Source organism: Salvelinus alpinus, chromosome 5 (genome assembly GCF_045679555.1).
Source record: "Salvelinus alpinus chromosome 5, SLU_Salpinus.1, whole genome shotgun sequence".
Lineage (NCBI taxonomy): Eukaryota > Metazoa > Chordata > Actinopteri > Salmoniformes > Salmonidae > Salvelinus > Salvelinus alpinus.
Window position 1 is genome coordinate 8605857 of NC_092090.1, and position 21573 is coordinate 8627429.

The 21573-nt window shown below is 47.0% G+C and overlaps 1 protein-coding gene across 1 annotated transcript in view; it reads left to right on the forward strand.

Moving 5' to 3' along the window:
* klf13 (Kruppel like factor 13) overlaps window positions 1-20479 on the forward strand; it is a 97933-nt gene extending 77454 nt beyond the window's left edge. Inside the window, exon 2 of the mRNA XM_071400468.1 lies at window positions 18151-20479. Coding sequence (XP_071256569.1) covers window positions 18151-18539 — 389 coding nt within the window. The 3' untranslated portion in view covers window positions 18540-20479. The remainder of the gene's footprint in view (window positions 1-18150) is intronic.
* The last annotated feature ends 1094 nt before the right edge of the window (window positions 20480-21573 follow it).

Here is a 21573-nt window from a genome sequence, read left to right on the forward strand (position 1 = left end):
GTAGGACTTATGTAAGGGTGACTAGTTCTCTGTAATTACAGCAGGTCTTATGTAAGGGTGACTAGTTCTCTGTAATTACAGCAGGTCTTATGTAAGGGTGACTAGGTCTCTGTAATTACAGTAGGTCTTATGTAAGGGTGACTAGTTCTCTGTAATTACAGCAGGACTTATGTAAGGGTGACCAGGTGTCTGTAATTACAGCAGGTCTTATGTAAGGGTGACCAGGTCTCTGTAATTACAGCAGGTCTTATGTAAGGGTGACTAGGTCTCTGTAATTACAGTAGGTCTTATGTAAGGGTGACTAGGTCTCTGTAATTACAGTAGGACTTATGTAAGGGTGACTAGGTCTCTGTAATTACAGTAGGTCTTATGTAAGGGTGACCAGGTCTCTGTAATTACAGTAGGTCTTATGTAAGGGTGACTAGGTCTCTGTAATTACAGTAGGTCTTATGTAAGGGTGACCAGGTCTCTGTAATTACAGTAGGTCTTATGTAAGGGTGACTAGTTCTCTGTAATTACAGCAGGACTTATGTAAGGGTGACTAGTTCTCTGTAATTACAGCAGGTCTTATGTAAGGGTGACTAGTTCTCTGTAATTACAGCAGGTCTTATGTCAGGGTGACCAGGTTTCTGTAATTACAGTAGGAATTATGTCAGGGTGACTAGGTCTCTGTAATTACAGCAGGACTTATGTAAGGGTGACTAGGTCTCTGTAATTACAGTAGGACTTATGTAAGGGTGACCAGGTCTCTGTAATTACAGTAGGTCTTATGTCAGGGTGACTAGGTCTCTGTAATTACAGCAGGTCTTATGTAAGGGTGACTAGGTCTCTGTAATTACAGCAGGTCTTATGTCAGGGTGACCACGTCTCTGTAATTACAGCAGGTCTTATGTAAGGGTGACTAGGTCTCTGTAATTATAGTAGGTCTTATGTAAGGGTGACTAGGTCTCTGTAATTACAGCAGCAGGTCTTATGTAAGGGTGACTAGTTCTCTGTAATTACAGCAGGTCTTATGTAAGGGTAACTAGGTCTCTGTAATTACAGCAGGACTTATGTAAGGGTGACTAGTTCTCTGTAATTACAGTAGGTCTTATGTAAGGGTGACTAGTTCTCTGTAATTACAGCAGGGCTTATGTAAGGGTGACTAGGTCTCTGTAATTACAGCAGGCCTGACCTTATGAAAGGGTGACTAGTTCTCTGTAATTACAGCAGGACTTATGTAAGGGTGACTAGTTCTCTGTAATTACAGCAGGACTTATGTAAGGGTGACTAGTTCTCTGTAATTACAGCGGGACTTATGTAAGGGTGACTAGGTCTATGTAATTACAGCAGGACTTATGTAAGGGTGACCAGTTCTCTGTAATTACAGCAGGACTTATGTAAGGGTGACTAGGTCTCTGTAATTACAGCAGGACTTATGTAAGGGTGACTAGTTCTCTGTAATTACAGCAGGACTTATGTAAGGGTGACTAGGTCTCTGTAATTACAGTAGGTCTTATGTAAGGGTGACTAGTTCTCTGTAATTACAGCAGGTCTTATGTAAGGGTGACTAGGTCTCTGTAATTACAGCAGGTCTTATGTAAGGGTGACTAGTTCTCTGTAATTACAGTAGGACTTATGTAAGGGTGACTAGGTCTCTGTAATTACAGCAGGTCTTATGTAAGGGTGACTAGGTCTCTGTAATTACAGCAGGACTTATGTAAGGGTGACCAGGTCTCTGTAATTACAGCAGGTCTTATGTAAGGGTGACTAGGTCTCTGTAATTACAGTAGGACTTATGTAAGGGTGACCAGGTCTCTGTAATTACAGTAGGTCTTATGTCAGGGTGACTAGGTCTCTGTAATTACAGCAGGTCTTATGTAAGGGTGACTAGGTCTCTGTAATTACAGCAGGTCTTATGTCAGGGTGACCACGTCTCTGTAATTACAGCAGGTCTTATGTAAGGGTGACTAGGTCTCTGTAATTACAGTAGGTCTTATGTAAGGGTGACTAGGTCTCTGTAATTACAGCAGCAGGTCTTATGTAAGGGTGACTAGGTCTCTGTAATTACAGCAGGTCTTATGTCAGGGTGACCACGTCTCTGTAATTACAGCAGGTCTTATGTAAGGGTGACTAGGTCTCTGTAATTACAGTAGGTCTTATGTAAGGGTGACTAGGTCTCTGTAATTACAGCAGCAGGTCTTATGTAAGGGTGACCAGTTCTCTGTAATTACAGCAGGTCTTATGTAAGGGTGACTAGGTCTCTGTAATTACAGCAGGTCTTATGTAAGGGTGACCAGGTCTCTGTAATTACAGCAGGTCTTATGTAAGGGTGACTAGGTCTCTGTAATTACAGTAGGTCTTATGTAAGGGTGACTAGTTCTCTGTAATTACAGTAGGTCTTATGTAAGGGTGACTAGTTCTCTGTAATTACAGCAGGACTTATGTAAGGGTGACTAGGTCTCTGTAATTACAGCAGGTCTTATGTAAGGGTGACCAGGTCTCTGTAATTACAGCAGGTCTTATGTAAGGGTGACTAGGTCTCTGTAATTACAGCAGGTCTTATGTAAGGGTGACCAGGTCTCTGTAATTACAGCAGGTCTTATGTAAGGGTGACTAGGTCTCTGTAATTACAGTAGGTCTTATGTAAGGGTGACTAGTTCTCTGTAATTGCAGCAGGTCTTATGTAAGGGTGACTAGTTCTCTGTAATTACAGTAGGTCTTATGTAAGGGTGACTAGTTCTCTGTAATTACAGTAGGTCTTATGTAAGGGTGACTGGGTCTCTGTAATTACAGTAGGTCTTATGTAAGGGTGACTAGGTCTCTGTAATTACAGCAGGCCTGACCTTATGTAAGGGTGACTAGTTCTCTGTAATTACAGCAGGTCTTATGTAAGGGTGACTAGTTCTCTGTAATTACAGTAGGACTTATGTAAGGGTGACCAGGTCTCTGTAATTACAGCAGGACTTATATAAGGGTGACTAGGTCTCTGTAATTACAGCAGGTCTTATGTAAGGGTGACTAGTTCTCTGTAATTACAGTAGGTCTTATGTAAGGGTGACCAGGTCTCTGTAATTACAGCAGGACTTATATAAGGGTGACTAGGTCTCTGTAATTACAGCAGGTCTTATGTAAGGGTGACTAGGTCTCTGTAATTACAGCAGGTCTTATGTAAGGGTGACTAGTTCTCTGTAATTACAGCAGGTCTTATGTAAGGGTGACTAGGTCTCTGTAATTACAGCAGGTCTTATGTAAGGGTGACCAGGTCTCTGTAATTACAGCAGGTCTTATGTAAGGGTGACTAGGTCTCTGTAATTACAGCAGGACTTATGTAAGGGTGACTAGGTCTCTGTAATTACAGCAGTAGGTCTTATGAAAGGGTGACTAGGTCTCTGTAATTACAGCAGGTATTATGTAAGGGTGACTAGGTCTCTGTAATTACAGCAGGTCTTATGTAAGGGTGACTAGGTCTCTGTAATTACAGCAGGCCTGACCTTGTGTAAGGGTGACTAGGTCTCTGTAATTACAGCAGGTCTTATGTAAGGGTGACTAGTTCTCTGTAATTACAGTAGGTCTTATGTAAGGGTGACTAGGTCTCTGTAATTACAGCAGGTCTTATGTAAGGGTGACTAGGTCTCTGTAATTACAGTAGGTCTTATGTCAGGGTGACTAGGTCTCTGTAATTACAGTAGGACTTATGTAAGGGTGACTAGGTCTCTGTAATTACAGCAGGTCTTATGTAAGGGTGACTAGGTCTCTGTAATTACAGCAGGTCTTATGTAAGGGTGACCAGGTCTCTGTAATTACAGTAGGACTTATGTAAGGGTGACTAGTTTTCTGTAATTACAGCAGGACTTATATAAGGGTGACTAGGTCTCTGTAATTACAGCAGGACTTATATAAGGGTGACCAGGTCTCTGTAATTACAGCAGGAACACATAAACATCATTCAGACATTTCCAGCTTGTTGGCTTTTACTGTTATTGTTCAGAAGCAATAACACTTATGATGTGGGCGGGCTGGAGCCACCGGTTGTATGGAGGACAGGGATAGTCCCAAATGGATCTCTTTTTCCCTATATAGTGCACTACTTCTGTCTACAGTAGTGGACTATAGGGAATAGGGTTCCATTTGTGGCACACCCATAGCGTGTCACAGCAGCATGGCAGAACAGAAGTCCATAGTACAGCATGTTTCTATAGTCACCACTCCTCCTTTCCAGAACCAGAGGGCCGTAGTTACAGGCTTTGTTTGGGTTTCACTACTGTTCTCCAGAACCAGAGGACCGTAGTTACAGGCTTTGTTTGGGTTTCACTACTGTTCTCCAGAACCAGAGGCCCGTAGTTACAGGCTTTGTTTGGGTTTCACTACCGTTCTCCAGAACCAGAGGACCGTAGTTACAGGCTTTGTTTGGGTTTCACTACTGTTCTCCAGAACCAGAGGACCGTAGTTACAGGCTTTGTTTGGGTTTCACTACTGTTCTCCAGAACCAGAGGCCCGTAGTTACAGGCTTTGTTTGGGTTTCACTACTGTTCTCCAGAACCAGAGGACCGTAGTTACAGGCTTTGTTTGGGTTTCACTACTGTTCTCCAGAACCAGAGGGCTGTAGTTACAGGCTTTGTTTGGGTTTCACTACTGTTCTCCAGAACCAGAGGACCGTAGTTACAGGCTTTGTTTGGGTTTCACTACTGTTCTCCAGAACCAGAGGGCCGTAGTTACAGGCTTTGTTTGGGTTTCACTACTGTTCTCCAGAACCAGAGGGCCGTAGTTACAGGCTTTGTTTGGGTTTCACTACAGTTCTCCAGAACCAGAGGACCGTAGTTACAGGCTTTGTTTGGGTTTCACTACCGTTCTCCAGAACCAGAGGACCGTAGTTACAGGCTTTGTTTGGGTTTCACTACCGTTCTCCAGAACCAGAGGACCGTAGTTACAGGCTTTGTTTGGGTTTCACTACTGTTCTCCAGAACCAGAGGCCCGTAGTTACAGGCTTTGTTTGGGTTTCACTACCGTTCTCCAGAACCAGAGGACCGTAGTTACAGGCTTTGTTTGGGTTTCACTACTGTTCTCCAGAACCAGAGGACCGTAGTTACAGGCTTTGTTTGGGTTTCACTACTGTTCTCCAGAACCAGAGGCCCGTAGTTACAGGCTTTGTTTGGGTTTCACTACTGTTCTCCAGAACCAGAGGACCGTAGTTACAGGCTTTGTTTGGGTTTCACTACTGTTCTCCAGAACCAGAGGGCTGTAGTTACAGGCTTTGTTTGGGTTTCACTACTGTTCTCCAGAACCAGAGGACCGTAGTTACAGGCTTTGTTTGGGTTTCACTACTGTTCTCCAGAACCAGAGGGCCGTAGTTACAGGCTTTGTTTGGGTTTCACTACTGTTCTCCAGAACCAGAGGGCCGTAGTTACAGGCTTTGTTTGGGTTTCACTACAGTTCTCCAGAACCAGAGGACCGTAGTTACAGGCTTTGTTTGGGTTTCACTACCGTTCTCCAGAACCAGAGGACCGTAGTTACAGGCTTTGTTTGGGTTTCACTACCGTTCTCCAGAACCAGAGGACCGTAGTTACAGGCTTTGTTTGGGTTTCACTACCGTTCTCCAGAACCAGAGGACCGTAGTTACAGGCTTTGTTTGGGTTTCACTACCGTTCTCCAGAACCAGAGGACCGTAGTTACAGGCTTTGTTTGGGTTTCACTACTGTTCTCCAGAACCAGAGGACCGTAGTTACAGGCTTTGTTTGGGTTTCACTACAGTTCTCCAGAACCAGAGGACCGTAGTTACAGGCTTTGTTTGGGTTTCATTACAGTTCTCCAGAACCAGAGGACCGTAGTTACAGGCTTTGTTTGGGTTTCACTACTGTTCTCCAGAACCAGAGGACCGTAGTTACAGGCTTTGTTTGGGTTTCACTACTGTTCTCCAGAACCAGAGGACCGTAGTTACAGGCTTTGTTTGGGTTTCACTACAGTTCTCCAGAACCAGAGGACCGTAGTTACAGGCTTTGTTTGGGTTTCACTACCGTTCTCCAGAACCAGAGGACCGTAGTTACAGGCTTTGTTTGGGTTTCACTACCGTTCTCCAGAACCAGAGGACCGTAGTTACAGGCTTTGTTTGGGTTTCACTACCGTTCTCCAGAACCAGAGGACCGTAGTTACAGGCTTTGTTTGGGTTTCACTACCGTTCTCCAGAACCAGAGGACCGTAGTTACAGGCTTTGTTTGGGTTTCACTACTGTTCTCCAGAACCAGAGGACTGTAGTTACAGGCTTTGTTTGGGTTTCACTACTGTTCTCCAGAACCAGAGGACCGTAGTTACAGGCTTTGTTTGGGTTTCACTACTGTTCTCCAGAACCAGAGGGGCGTAGTTACAGGCTTTGTTTGGGTTTCACTACTGTTCTCCAGAACCAGAGGACTGTAGTTACAGGCTTTGTTTGGGTTTCACTACTGTTCTCCAGAACCAGAGGACCGTAGTTACAGGCTTTGTTTGGGTTTCACTACCGTTCTCCAGAACCAGAGGACCGTAGTTACAGGCTTTGTTTGGGTTTCACTACTGTTCTCCAGAACCAGAGGACTGTAGTTACAGGCTTTGTTTGGGTTTCACTACTGTTCTCCAGAACCAGAGGGCCGTAGTTACAGGCTTTGTTTGGGTTTCACTACTGTTCTCCAGAACCAGAGGGCCGTAGTTACAGGCTTTGTTTGGGTTTCACTACCGTTCTCCAGAACCAGAGGACCGTAGTTACAGGCTTTGTTTGGGTTTCACTACCGTTCTCCAGAACCAGAGGGTCGTAGTTACAGGCTTTGTTTGGGTTTCACTACCGTTCTCCAGAACCAGAGGGTCGTAGTTACAGGCTTTGTTTGGGTTTCACTACCGTTCTCCAGAACCAGAGGGCCGTAGTTACAGGCTTTGTTTGGGTTTCACTACTGTTTTCCAGAACCAGAGGGCCGTAGTTACAGGCTTTGTTTGGGTTTCACTACTGTTCTCCAGAACCAGAGGACCGTAGTTACAGGCTTTGTTTGGGTTTCACTACTGTTCTCCAGAACCAGAGGACTGTAGTTACAGGCTTTGTTTGGGTTTCACTACTGTTCTCCAGAACCAGAGGGTCGTAGTTACAGGCTTTGTTTGGGTTTCACTACTGTTCTCCAGAACCAGAGGGCCGTAGTTACAGGCTTTGTTTGGGTTTCACTACTGTTCTCCAGAACCAGAGGGCCGTAGTTACAGGCTTTGTTTGGGTTTCACTACCGTTCTCCAGAACCAGAGGACCGTAGTTACAGGCTTTGTTTGGGTTTCACTACCGTTCTCCAGAACCAGAGGACCGTAGTTACAGGCTTTGTTTGGGTTTCACTACTGTTCTCCAGAACCAGAGGGTCGTAGTTACAAGCTTTGTTTGGGTTTCACTACTGTTCTCCAGAACCAGAGGACCGTAGTTACAGGCTTTGTTTGGGTTTCACTACCGTTCTCCAGAACCAGAGGACCGTAGTTACAGGCTTTGTTTGGGTTTCACTACCGTTCTCCAGAACCAGAGGACCGTAGTTACAGGCTTTGTTTGGGTTTCACTACCGTTCTCCAGAACCAGAGGACCGTAGTTACAGGCTTTGTTTGGGTTTCACTACCGTTCTCCAGAACCAGAGGGCCGTAGTTACAGGCTTTGTTTGGGTTTCACTACCGTTCTCCAGAACCAGAGGGCCGTAGTTACAGGCTTTGTTTGGGTTTCACTACCGTTCTCCAGAACCAGAGGGCCGTAGTTACAGGCTTTGTTTGGGTTTCACTACCGTTCTCCAGAACCAGAGGACCGTAGTTACAGGCTTTGTTTGGGTTTCACTACTGTTCTCCAGAACCAGAGTGTCGTAGTTACAGGCTTTGTTTGGGTTTCACTACTGTTCTCCAGAACCAGAGGGCCGTAGTTACAGGCTTTGTTTGGGTTTCACTACTGTTCTCCAGAACCAGAGGGCCGTAGTTACAGGCTTTGTTTGGGTTTCACTACTGTTCTCCAGAACCAGAGGGCCGTAGTTACAGGCTTTGTTTGGGTTTCACTACTGTTCTCCAGAACCAGAGGGCCGTAGTTACAGGCTTTGTTTGGGTTTCACTACTGTTCTCCAGAACCAGAGGGCCGTAGTTACAGGCTTTGTTTGGGTTTCACTACTGTTCTCCAGAACCAGAGGGTCGTAGTTACAGGCTTTGTTTGGGTTTCACTACCGTTCTCCAGAACCAGAGGGCCGTAGTTACAGGCTTTCTTTGGGTTTCACTACCGTTCTCCAGAACCAGAGGGCCGTAGTTACAGGCTTTGTTTGGGTTTCACTACCGTTCTTCAGAACCAGAGGGCCGTAGTTACAGGCTTTGTTTGGGTTTCACTACCGTTCTCCAGAACCAGAGGGCCGTAGTTACAGGCTTTGTTTGGGTTTCACTACCGTTCTCCAGAACCAGAGGGCCGTAGTTACAGGCTTTGTTTGGGTTTCACTACTGTTCTCCAGAACCAGAGGGTCGTAGTTACAGGCATGTGGGTGTGTCTGGCCATGTGGGTGTGTCTGGCCATGTGGGTGGGTCTGGCCATGTGGGTGTGTCTGACCATGTGGGTGTGTCTGGCCATGTGGGTGTGTCTGGCCATGTGGGTGTGTCTGGCCATGTGGGTGTGTTTGGCCATGTGGGTGTGTCTGACCATGTAGGTTTGTCTGGCCATGTGGGTGTGTCTGGCCATGTGGGTGTGTCTGGCCATGTGGGTGTGTCTGGCCATGTGGGTGTGTCTGGCCATGTGGGTGTGTCTGGCCATGTGGGTGTGTCTGGCCATGTGGGTGTGTCTGGCCATGTGGGTGTGTCTGGCCATGTGGGTGTGTCTGGCCATGTGGGTGTGTCTGTCCATGTGGGTGTGTCTGTCCATGTGGGTGTGTCTGACCATGTGGGTGTGTCTGACCATGTGGGTGTGTCTGACCATGTGGGTGTGTCTGACCATGTGGGTGTGTCTGACCATGTGGGTGTGTCTGGCCATGTGGGTCTGTCTGGCCATGTGGGCGTGTCTGTCCATGTGGGTGTGTCTGGCCATGTGGGTGTGTCTGACCATGTGGGTGTGTCTGGCCATAGGGGTGTGTCTGGCCATGTGGGTGTGTCTGTTTATAGCCAGTCTGTAGCCACAGCTCAGGAGAAACTAGTCAGAACTCAGATCTAATTACTGGGTATCCTGTGTCACCAACCACCATTTTGTGAAAGCACATTGGGTTAAGGACTGCGTTGGACACAGTCATTCATGATAGAATCTAGATGATGGATTCCAGGACTGATATGTTTTGCTGAGTGAACTATCTAGTTAAATACAGATTGCCCAAGTGTCCATAACAGATAGCTGGAGGACTGTTAGTGTACTATAGTACTGTTGTCATCACTATACTGTATGTTCAGAGAGACCATTCTGATTACCGTACTGTTGTCATCACTATACTGTATATTCAGAGAAACCATTCTGATTACAGTACTTGAAATGAACACGAGGGGAGACAGAGAGCTGGTTTCAAGCGCAGGGCGCAGCTGGTGTTTATTAGCAAAGGACCACAGGAGGAGGCAGGTAGCTGGGTCCAGGGGCAGGCAGAAGGTCATACACAGGGAGTCCAAAAAGGCAACAGTACAGGCAGGTAAAAGGCTAATAACGTCGTCCGGGAGATCAGGCAAGAGGTTGATAACAGGAAATCTGATCAACAGTACAGGCAGGGAATAGGCAAAAAGGTGTCGTTAGTGAGGGTGGCCAAAAACTACGATACACAGGAGGACTAATACGGAAAAGAACAGAGCTCCGAATAGAATGTGTATCAAAACAAACAATACCTCACAATGACGGGGTGCAAAGAACTGAAATAAATAGTGTGTGATAATGACATACAGGTGTGTGAACAGGTGATCAGAATTCAGGTGATAACTGATGTCTGTTGAGTCATGATATCCCAGCAGTCTCCTCTCCACTGTGTTGATACCTGATGTCTGTTGAGTCATGATATCCCAGCAGTCTCCTCTCCACTGTGTTGATACCTGATGTCTGTTGAGTCATGATATCCCAGCAGTCTCTCCTCCACTGTGTTGGTACCTGATGTCTGTTGAGTCATGATATCCCAGCAGTCTCCTCTCCACTGTGTTGGTACCTGATGTCTGTTGAGTCATGATATCCCAGCAGTCTCCTCTCCACTGTGTTGATACCTGATGTCTGTTGAGTCATGATATCCCAGCAGTCTCCTCTCCACTGTGTTGATACCTGATGTCTGTTGAGTCATGATATCCCAGCAGTCTCCTCTCCACTGTGTTGATACCTGATGTCTGTTGAGTCATGATATCCCAGCAGTCTCCTCTCCACTGTGTTGATACCTGATGTCTGTTGAGTCATGGTATCCCAGCAGTCTCCTCTCCACTGTGTTGTTACCTGATGTCTGTTGAGTCATGATATCCCAGCAGTCTCCTCTCCACTGTGTTGATACCTGATGTCTGTTGAGTCATGGTATCCCAGCAGTCTCCTCTCCACTGTGTTGATACCTGATGTCTGTTGAGTCATGGTATCCCAGCAGTCTCCTCTCCACTGTGTTGGTACCTGATGTCTGTTGAGTCATGATATCCCAGCAGTCTCCTCTCCACTGTGTTGATACTTGATGTCTGTTGAGTCATGGTATCCCAGCAGTCTCCTCTCCACTGTGTTGATACCTGATGTCTGTTGAGTCATGATATCCCAGCAGTCTCCTCCCACTGTGTTGATACCTGATGTCTGTTGAGTCATGATATCCCAGCAGTCTCCTCTCCACTGTGTTGATACCTGATGTCTGTTGAGTCATGATATCCCAGCAGTCTCCTCTCCACCACTGACACCTCCCAGATCCAGTCACCTCTGAAAAGCTGTTAAATATTGAAGCACAGTGATACGTTACCCTCTGCTGCTTTGTAACTGGGCCTGCTTCCCAAACGGCACTCTATTCCCTATATAGTGCACTACTGTTGACCAGGGCCAAATAGGGCTAGTCGTGCGCTATGTACGGAATAGGGTGTTGTTTGGGAAGCAGCCCCTTGAGGTTACATGAACAGATGTATTTTGTAATTCAGCTCATCTCAACAGTAAATCCCCAGCAGGCTCTTTGGGTTGCTAGGATCAGTCAGGTAGGATGATACAGACAGTGTCAGTAGGTAGTATGTGTTGGTAGGATCAGTCAGGTAGGATGATACAGACAGTGTCAGTAGGTAGTATGTGTTGCTAGGATCAGTCAGGTAGGATGATACAGACAGTGTCAGTAGGTAGTATGTGTTGGTAGGATCAGTCAGGTAGGATGATACAGACAGTGTCAGTAGGTAGTATGTGTTGGTAGAGTTAGTCAGGTAGGAGGTGAAAGACAGTGGCTGTTGGTTTGGTAGAGTTAGTCAGGTAGGAGGTGATAGTGTATAGTGGAGGGGGAGGGTGGAGTGTATAGTGGAGGGGGAGGGTGGAGTGTATAGTGGAGGGGGAGGGTGGAGTGTATAGTGGAGGGGGAGGGTGGAGTGTATAGTGGAGGGGGAGGGTGGAGTGTATAGTGGAGGGGGAGGGTGGAGTGTATAGTGGAGGGGGAGGGTGGAGTGTATAGTGGAGGGGGAGGGTGGAGTGTATAGTGGAGGGTGGAGTGTATAGTGGAGGGGGAGGGTGGAGTGTATAGTGGGGGGGGAGGGTGGAGTGTATAGTGGAGGGGGAGGGTGGAGTGTATAGTGGAGGGGGAGGGTGGAGTGTATAGTGAAGGGGGAGGGTGGAGTGTATAGTGGAGGGGGAGGGTGGAGTGTATAGTGGAGGGGGAGGGTGGAGTGTATAGTGGAGGGGGAGGGTGGATAGTATAGTGAAGGGGGAGGGTGGAGTGTATAGTAGAGGGGGAGGGTGGAGTGTATAGTGAAGGGGGAGGGTGGAGTGTATAGTGGAGGGGGAGGGTGGAGTGTATAGTGGAGGGGGAGTGTATAGTGGAGGGGGAGGGTGGAGTGTATAGTGGAGGGGGAGGGTGGAGTGTATAGTGGAGGGGGAGGGTGGAGTGTATAGTGGAGGGGGAGAGTGGAGGGTGGAGTGTATAGTGAAGGGGGAGGGTGGAGTGTATGGTGGAGGGGGAGGGTGGAGTGTATAGTGAAGGGGGAGGGTGGAGGGGGAGGGTGGAGTGTATAGTGAAGGGTGGAGGGGGAGGGTGGAGTGTATAGTGGAGGGGGAGGGTGGAGTGTATAGTGGAGGGGGAGGGTGGAGTGTATAGTGGAGGGAGAGGGTGGAGGGGGAGGGTGGAGTGTATAGTGGAGGGGGAGGGTGGAGTGTATAGTGGAGGGGGAGGGTGGAGTGTATAGTGAAGGGGGAGGGTGGAGTGTATAGTGAAGGGGGAGGGTGGAGTGTATAGTGAAGGGGGAGGGTGGAGTGTATAGTGAAGGGGGAGGGTGGAGTGTATAGTGGAGGGGGAGGGTGGAGTGTATAGTGGAGGGGGAGGGTGGAGTGTATAGTGAAGGGGGAGGGTGGAGTGTATAGTGAAGGGGGAGGGTGGAGTGTATAGTGGAGGGGGAGGGTGGAGGGGGAGGGTGGAGTGTATAGTGAAGGGGGAGGGTGGAGGGGGAGGGTGGAGTGTATAGTGAAGGGGGAGGGTGGAGTGTATAGTGGAGGGGGAGGGGGGAGGGGGAGGGTGGAGTGTATAGTGAAGGGGGAGGGTGGAGGGGGAGGGTGGAGTGTATAGTGAAGGGGGAGGGTGGAGTGTATAGTGGAGGGGGAGGGGGGAGGGGGAGGGTGGAGTGTATAGTGAAGGGGGAGGGTGGAGGGTGGAGTGTATAGGGGAGGGTGGAGGGGGAGGGTGGAGTGTATAGTGGAGGGGGAGGGGGGAGTGTATAGTGGAGGGTGGAGTGTATAGTGGAGGGGGAGGGTGGAGTGTATAGTGAAGGGGGGGGGGGGAGGGTGGAGTGTATAGTGGAGGGGGAGGGTGGAGGGGGAGGGTGGAGTGTATAGTGGAGGGGGGGGGTGTATAGTGAAGGGGGAGGGTGGAGGGGGAGGGTGGAGTTTATAGTGGAGGGGGAGGGTGGAGTGTATAGTGAAGGGGGAGGGTGGAGTGTATAGTGAAGGGGGAGGGTGGAGTGTATAGTGAATAGGGAAGGTGGAGTGTATAGTGGGAGGGGGAGGGTGGAGTGTATAGTGAAGGGGGAGGGTGGAGTGTATAGGGGAGGCAGTAGTTTCTACTGTACCGTGTCAGTTGATAATAGCATGGTAGAACAGGAACTAGGAGTGCTGGTTCACAGATCATTATCATGTGGGTTTCCATTTCTATTGAACTGCACATAAGGCTGCCGTTGAAAACCTCTACAAGAGACGGCTTTGAAACTGCTATGGGAAGGTTTATTATGGGGAGGTTTATTATGGAGAGGTTTATTATGGGGAGGTTTATTATGGGTAGGTTTATTATGGGAAGGTTTATTATGGGAAGGTTTATTATGGGGAGGTTTATTATGGGAAGGTTTATTATGGGGAGGTTTATTATGGAGAGGTTTATTATGGGGAGGTTTATTATGGGAAGGTTTATTATGGGAAGATTTATTATGGGAATGTTTATTATGGGAAGGTTTATTATGGGGAGGTTTATTATGGGAAGGTTTATTATGGGGAGGTTTATTATGGGAAGGTTTATTATGGGAAGGTTTATTATGGGGAGGTTTATTATGGGAAGGTTTATTATGGGGAGGTTTATTATGGGAAGGTTTATTATGGGGAGGTTTATTATGGGAAGGTTTATTATGGGGAGGTTTATTATGGGGAGGTTTATTATGGGGAGGTTTATTATGTGGAGGTTTATTATGGGAAGGTTTATTATGGAAAGATTCTAGCTACATCATACACTGCCTGCCTGGAAACTAATACTCATTCCAGCTTTGTAAGACCATATTACACTTTATCTACACATTTAAATCTGTTGCTAATTAAACATTTACATGCTAGTTTTACCGCTGTCTGAGTAAGTTTATGAAATATATTTTATATATCTGTCTTTGAGGTATAGTAAAGGCTTGCAGAGTGTCTCTTCTCTGGAAGTAAACACATGGCTTTCTGACTGAAAACACTGTTTCCTCCGATACCATGGCTTCTCCGAGAGGGCCTGTGAGAGGACTGTAACAAAGATAGATGAAAACGCTAAGTATCGCCCGGGGCCACAGATGACTTTGATGGGACGGCATTCTCACCACTGTCACAAGCTTACATCCTATATAGTGCACTACTTTAGACCAGAACCCTACATAGTGCACTACTTTAGACCAGAACCCTACATAGTGCACTACTTTAGACCAGGGCCCTACATAGTGCACTACTTTAGACCAGGGCCCTATATAGTGCACCACTTTAGACCAGGGCCCTATATAGTGCACTACTTTAGACCAGGGCCCTATATAGTGCACTACTTTAGACCAGGGCCCTATATAGTGCACTACTTTAGACCAGGGCCCTATATAGTGCACTACTTTAGACCAGAACCCTACCTAGTGCACTACTTTAGACCAGAACCACCCTATGTAGTGCACTACTTTAGACCAGAACCCTACATAGTGCACTACTTTAGACCAGAACCCTACATTGTGCACTACTTTACACCAGAACCCTACATAGTGCACTACTTTATACCAGAACCCTACATATTGCACTACTTTAGACCAGAACCCTACATAGTGCACTACTTTAGACCAGAACCCTACCTAGTGCACCACTTCCTGTTACCAGAACCCTACATAGTGCACTACTTTTGACCAGAACCCTACATAGTGCACTACTTTTGACCAGAACCCTACATAGTGCACTACTTTAGACCAGAACCCTACATAGTGCACTACTTTAGACCAGAACCCTACATAGTGCACTACTTTAGACCAGGGCCCTACATAGTGCACTACTTTAGACCAGGGCCCTATATAGTGCACCACTTTAGACCAGGGCCCTATATAGTGCACTACTTTAGACCAGGGCCCTATATAGTGCACTACTTTAGACCAGGGCCCTATATAGTGCACTACTTTAGACCAGGGCCCTATATAGTGCACTACTTTAGACCAGAACCCTACATAGTGCACTACTTTAGACCAGAACCCTACATAGTGCACTACTTTAGACCAGAACCCTACATAGTGCACTACTTTAGACCAGAACCCTACATTGTGCACTACTTTACACCAGAACCCTACATAGTGCACTACTTTATACCAGAACCCTACATATTGCACTACTTTAGTCCAGAACCCTACATAGTGCACTACTTTAGACCAGAACCCTACCTAGTGCACCACTTCCTGTTACCAGAACCCTACATAGTGCACTACTTTTGACCAGAACCCTACATAGTGCACTACTTTTGACCAGAACCCTACATAGTGCACTACTTTAGACCAGAACCCTACATAGTGCACTACTTTAGACCAGAACCCTACATAGTGCACTACTTTAGACCAGAACCACCCTATGTAGTGCACTACTTTAGACCAGAACCCTACATAGTGCACTACTTTAGACCAGAACCACCCTATGTAGTGCACTACTTTTTGATCAGAGCCCTATGGGAAATAGGGTGCCATTTGGGATGCTGACACTACTCCAGGAAATGGAGATGCTGTGATTACAGTGTGTAGATGTGTTATGTCTTCTGTTGTCTCCTTACCTCAACCAGAGTGCAAAGGTTAGGGAGAGGTCAGATCTATAGACTGACAAAGGGAGGGACTCAGAGGCCCTCAGTGAGGAATGGATAGGTGGAAGCAATATGGCAATATTTCCACCTGGCCAATCAGAAGACAAGATTAAGCTATTATTACAATGATACCTACCCAATCCTCTCAAATGTCCATGTGCCCACTGCCTTTAGGGCAGGTGTTCCCAACTACATTAATATAGGGCAGGGGTCCCCAACTACACTAATATAGGGCAGGGGTCTCCAACTACACTAATATAGGGCAGGGGTCTCCAACTACATTAATATAGGGCAGGTGTCCCCAACTACATTAATATAGGGCAGGGGTCTCCAACTACATTAATATAGGGCAGGGGTCCCCAACTACATTAATATAGGGCCGGGGTTCCCAACTACATTAATATAGGGCAGGGGTCTCCAACTACACTAATATAGGGCAGGGTCTCCAACTACATTAATATAGGGCAGGGGCCCCAACTACATTAATATAGGGCAGGGGTCTCCAACTACATTAATATAGGGCAGGGGTTCCCAACTACACTAATATAGGGCAGGGGTCTCCAACTACATTAATATAGGGCAGGGGTCTCCAACTACATTAATATAGGGCAGGGGTCTCCAACTACATTAATATAGGGCAGGGGTCTCCAACTACATTAATATAGGGCAGGGGTCTCCAACTACATTAATATAGGGCAGGGGTCCCCCAACTATATTAATATAGGGCAGGGGTCCCCAACTACATTAATATAGGGCAGGGGTCTCCAACTACATTAATATAGGGCAGGGGTCCCCAACTACATTAATATATGGCAGGGGTCTCCAACTACATTAATATAGGGCAGGGGTCTCCAACTACATTAATATAGGGCAGGGGTCCCCAACTACATTAATATAGGGCAGGGGTTCCCAACTACATTAATATAGGGCAGGGGTTCCCAACTACATTAATATAGGGCAGGGGTCTCCAACTACATTAATATAGGGCAGGGGTTCCCAACTACATTAATATAGGGCAGGGGTTCCCAACTACATTAATATAGGGCAGGAGTCTCCAACTACATTAATATAGGGCAGGGGTCTCCAACTACACTAATATAGGGCAGGGGTCTCCAACTACATTAATATAGGGCAGGGGTCTCCAACTACATTAATATAGGGCAGGGGTCTCCAACTACATTAATATAGGGCAGGGGTCTCCAACTACATTAATATAGGGCAGGGGTCCCCAACTACATTAATATAGGGCAGGGGTCTCCAACTACACTAATATAGGGCAGGGGTCTCCAACTACATTACTATAGGGCAGGGGTTCCCAACTACATTAATATAGGGCAGGGGTTCCCAACTACATTAATATAGGGCAGGGGTCCCCAACTACATTAATATAGGGCAGGGGTTCCCAACTACATTAATATAGGGCAGGGGTCTCCAACTACATTAATATAGGGCAGGGGTCTCCAACTACATTAATATAGAGCAGGGGTCTCCAACTACATTAATATAGGGCAGGGGTCTCCAACTACATTAATATAGGGCAGGGGTCCCCAACTACATTAATATAGGGCAGGGGTCTCCAACTACACTAATATAGGGCAGGGGTCCCCAACTACATTAATATAGGGCAGGGGTCTCCAACTACATTAATATAGGGCAGGAGTCTCCAACTACATTAATATAGGGCAGGGGTTCCCAACTACATTAATATAGGGCAGGGGTCTCCAACTACATTAATATAGGGCAGGGGCCTCCAACTACATTAATATAGGGCAGGGGTCTCCAACTACATTAATATAGGGCAGGGGTCTCCAACTACATTAATATAGGGCAGGGGTCTCCAACTACATTAATATAGGGCAGGGGTCTCCAACTACATTAATATAGGGCAGGAGTCTCCAACTACATTAATATAGGGCAGGGGCCTCCAACTACATTAATATAGGGCCGTGGTCTCCAACTACATTAATATAGGGCAGGGGTCTCCAACTACATTAATATAGGGCAGGGGTCTCCAACTACATTAATATAGGGCAGGGGTCTCCAACTACATTAATATAGGGCAGGGGCTCCCAACTGTTATCCTGTATAGATCTATATGATTGTTATCCTGTATAGAGCTATATGATTGTTATCATGTATAGAGCTATATGTTTTGTCTAGGACCTATGATTGTTTAGTCTAGTTAACTAGTTCGCTTGTCCAGGGGGACATACCATAGGAATGTAATTCTTCTCCCTCCATACAGTATGGTTGTCCCATCTCTCTCTCTCTCTCTCTCTCTCTCTCTCTCTCTCTCTCTCTCTCTCTGTCTCTCTCTCTCTCTCTCTCAATACAATTCAATTTAAGGGCTTTATTGGCATGGGAAACATATGTTAACACTGCCAAAGCAAGTGAGGTAGATAATAAACAAAAGTGAAATAAACAATAAAAATGAACAGTAAACTAATTACTCTCTCTCTCTCTCTCTCTCTCTCTCTCTCTCTCTCTCTCTCTCTCTCTCTCTCTCTCTGTGTGTGTCTTCCAGGAGAGCGTCCCTTCCCCTGCACCTGGACTGACTGTAACAAGAAGTTTGCCCGTTCGGATGAGCTGGCCCGTCACTACCGCACCCACACCGGGGAGAAGAAGTTCAGCTGCCCGCTCTGCGACAAGCGCTTCATGCGTAGCGACCACCTGATGAAGCACGCTCGCCGCCACTCTGAGTTCCAGCCCGCCATGTTGAAACGGCCGTACGGGTGTGGCGGAGGAATGGGAGGAGGAATGGGAGGAGTTGGCGGAAGAATGGGCGGAGGAATGGGCGTGGTCGGGAGTACACGCCCCGGATCCCTCAGCGACTACAACAGCCGCTCCGACTCGTCCAGCCCCACCCTAAGCCCCACCCCCAGCCCCACCCTCAGCCCAGCTAACTCGCCTTAAAGCCCCCGCCAACAGCACTTTCAGGCTCTGCCTCCAATGCCCTGATTGACCCACCCACCCACAAGACAAGACAAGACACACCCCCACAGACAGGACAGGACTCTTTCAGTCTGTTTTAGGCCTTTTCCACCACAGGGTTTGGGTTTTACACCGGTGCCCTGTGGAATGTCTCAGCCCACCACAGCATTGCGATGGAAATAGGCGATTTAAATATTTTTTTATCATGATGGTGGTCTTAGACTGGATCCTCTTTAGCACCCGCTCCAGTCACACTTGAGTCTTTTTACCATGACAGGTGGTGGTAGAAGGAATCCTTTCAAAGAACTTGATGCCCCTGTCCCTTGTTCTAACGTCTCACCCTAACCTTGACTTCAATGGGACTACGCCACAACCCCAGCAGTAACTCTGATTCGTTATTTTGGTCAGTAGGGTTCCTCTGATTGGCTCTGGTCCTAATTGGGACCCCCCCCACCCCCCGCCTCCCTCCCCCGCCATTCCACTTATTGCACAGTTACTTACCTAGCCAGCCTCCTTTCCAATGCTCTGTCTGCTTGCTGCATTGTACTGTCTTCTACATCATGTACTATACTGCCTATTGGAGAGCAATCCTTTCAACAGCAAAGACAAAAAAAGAATGCTTTTCTTGATGGCGATATTTCCATAGTATACAAATGTACTGTGTCGGTGGCCATTGCTCCCATTTGTTATATTGTTTCATTTAGGTTGTGGTACTTAACGTTAGCAGAATCAGCCAGGAAAGAACACGGGATATTCGATATTCTAAATACTACACGACGTTACATTTATTTGAAATGGCGAAAGGGAGAGAGATTTCATCTTCATCCTCAGGATTATAAACACACAGTTTTATTTCTTTTTTTAACTTGACTTGCACAAATACAAAACATCACTTTACTCTGAAATTCAATGCAGGTTGAATCTTCTGCCCTGCTCAGGGAAGGCCTCTTTGATAGCTTGAAATGAATGGACACAATGAAGATACGCAGAAACACACACACGCACGCACGCACGCACGCACGCACGCACGCACGCACGCACGCACGCACGCACGCACGCACACACACACACACACACACACACACACACACACACACACACACACACACACACACACACACACACACACAATAGCCTTACACTCAAACAGAATTGCACTCCTCTCCTTGAATAAATTATGTTTTGTTTTTCACACTGAAAGAACCCATGGAAGTAGTCCTTCACAACTAGGTCTTATCTTTGAATGGCGATGACACAAAATAACCAGTGGAAACTAGAGAGAGAGAGAGAGAGAGAGAGACAAAACATACTGTTCCCTCTTTCACTTTCATTTGAATCCAAGAGCCCATATCTCTGACTTGAATCTCTTACGTAAGTGAACCACAGTGTGGCAGTGAGCTGTGTCCGTCAACACGTAAGACTTCTTCAAAAGGGGGATGTGAAGATGAGAGTAGAGACGTGTCTAACTGCCTTGCTTCATAACCTCATCCAGGGCAGAGGTGTCTAGTTCCCATGTCATCTCAGACACCTAGAACTCAACTCTTGTGTAATTGCGTCAAGATGCAGGATTATCCGTGAGAGATAAGTTCCCGTGTAAACACACCAGTCCTCAGATGCTGTACGGTCAACACAGGTCTCAAAACCCCTCGTCCTCAACAACACTTTAGGCCGTGTTACTGCAGGGTTGGAACAAAACCCTGCACATGGTTTGGGGTTTGGCCACCCACCCCTGATCTTATTAGTATCGTCCTCACGATTCACCCAGCTACACACACACACATACAGTACACACACACATACAGTACACACACACACACACACACACACACACACACACACACACACACACACACACACACACACACACACACACACACACACACACACACACACACACACACACACACACACACACACACACAGTACACAGTACACACACACATCGCTGTGTCATGTTGACAGACAGGGTGTGTGTGAGGTGTTATTACAGGGTCTATCTCCAGAGACATGGTGGTGAAGGACAGGAAGACACTAATGACAGGGAGGAGGACTAGATCATAAACACATGGTGACATGAGGAGGACAGTTATCTAGTTATTATAGCCCCATACAGGCTGGGAGACATGAGGAGGACAGTTAACTAGAGTTATTATAGCCCCATACAGGCTGGGAGACATGAGGAGGACAGTTAACTAGTTATTATAGCCCCATACAGGCTGGGAGACATGAGGAGGACAGTTAACTAGTTATTATAGTCCCATACAGGCTGGGAGACATGAGGAGGACAGTTAACTAGAGTTATTATAGCCCCATACAGGCTGGGAGACATGAGGAGGACAGTTAACTAGAGTTATTATAGCCTCATACAGGCTGGGAGACATGAGGAGGACAGTTAACTAGTTATTATAGTCCCATACAGGCTGGGAGACATGAGGAGGACAGTTATCTAGTTATTATAGCCTAATACAGGCTGGGAGACATGAGGAGGACAGTTAACTAGTTATTATAGTCCCATACAGGCTGGGAGACATGAGGAGGACAGTTAACTAGTTATTATAGTCCCATACAGGCTGGGAGACATGAGGAGGACAGTTATCTAGAGGTATTATAGCCCCATACAGGCTGGGAGACATGACGAGGACAGTTAACTAGCTCCTACAAGGCCCTACAGCTCTATCCTACAGCTAGCTAACTCTATAACAGCCTGGGAGACATGAGGACAGTTAACTAGCTCCTACAAGGCCCTACAGCTCTATCCTACAGCTAGCTAAATCTATAACAGCCTGGGAGACATGAGGACAGTTAACTAGCTCCTACAAGGCCCTACTGCTCTATCCTACAGCTAGCTAACTCTATAACAGCCTGGGAGACATGCGGACAGTTAACTAGCTCCTACAAGGCCCTACAGCTCTATCCTACAGCTAGCTAAATCTATAACAGCCTGGGAGACATGAGGACAGTTAACTAGCTCCTACAAGCCCCTACAGCTCTATCCTACAGCTAGCTAAATCTATAA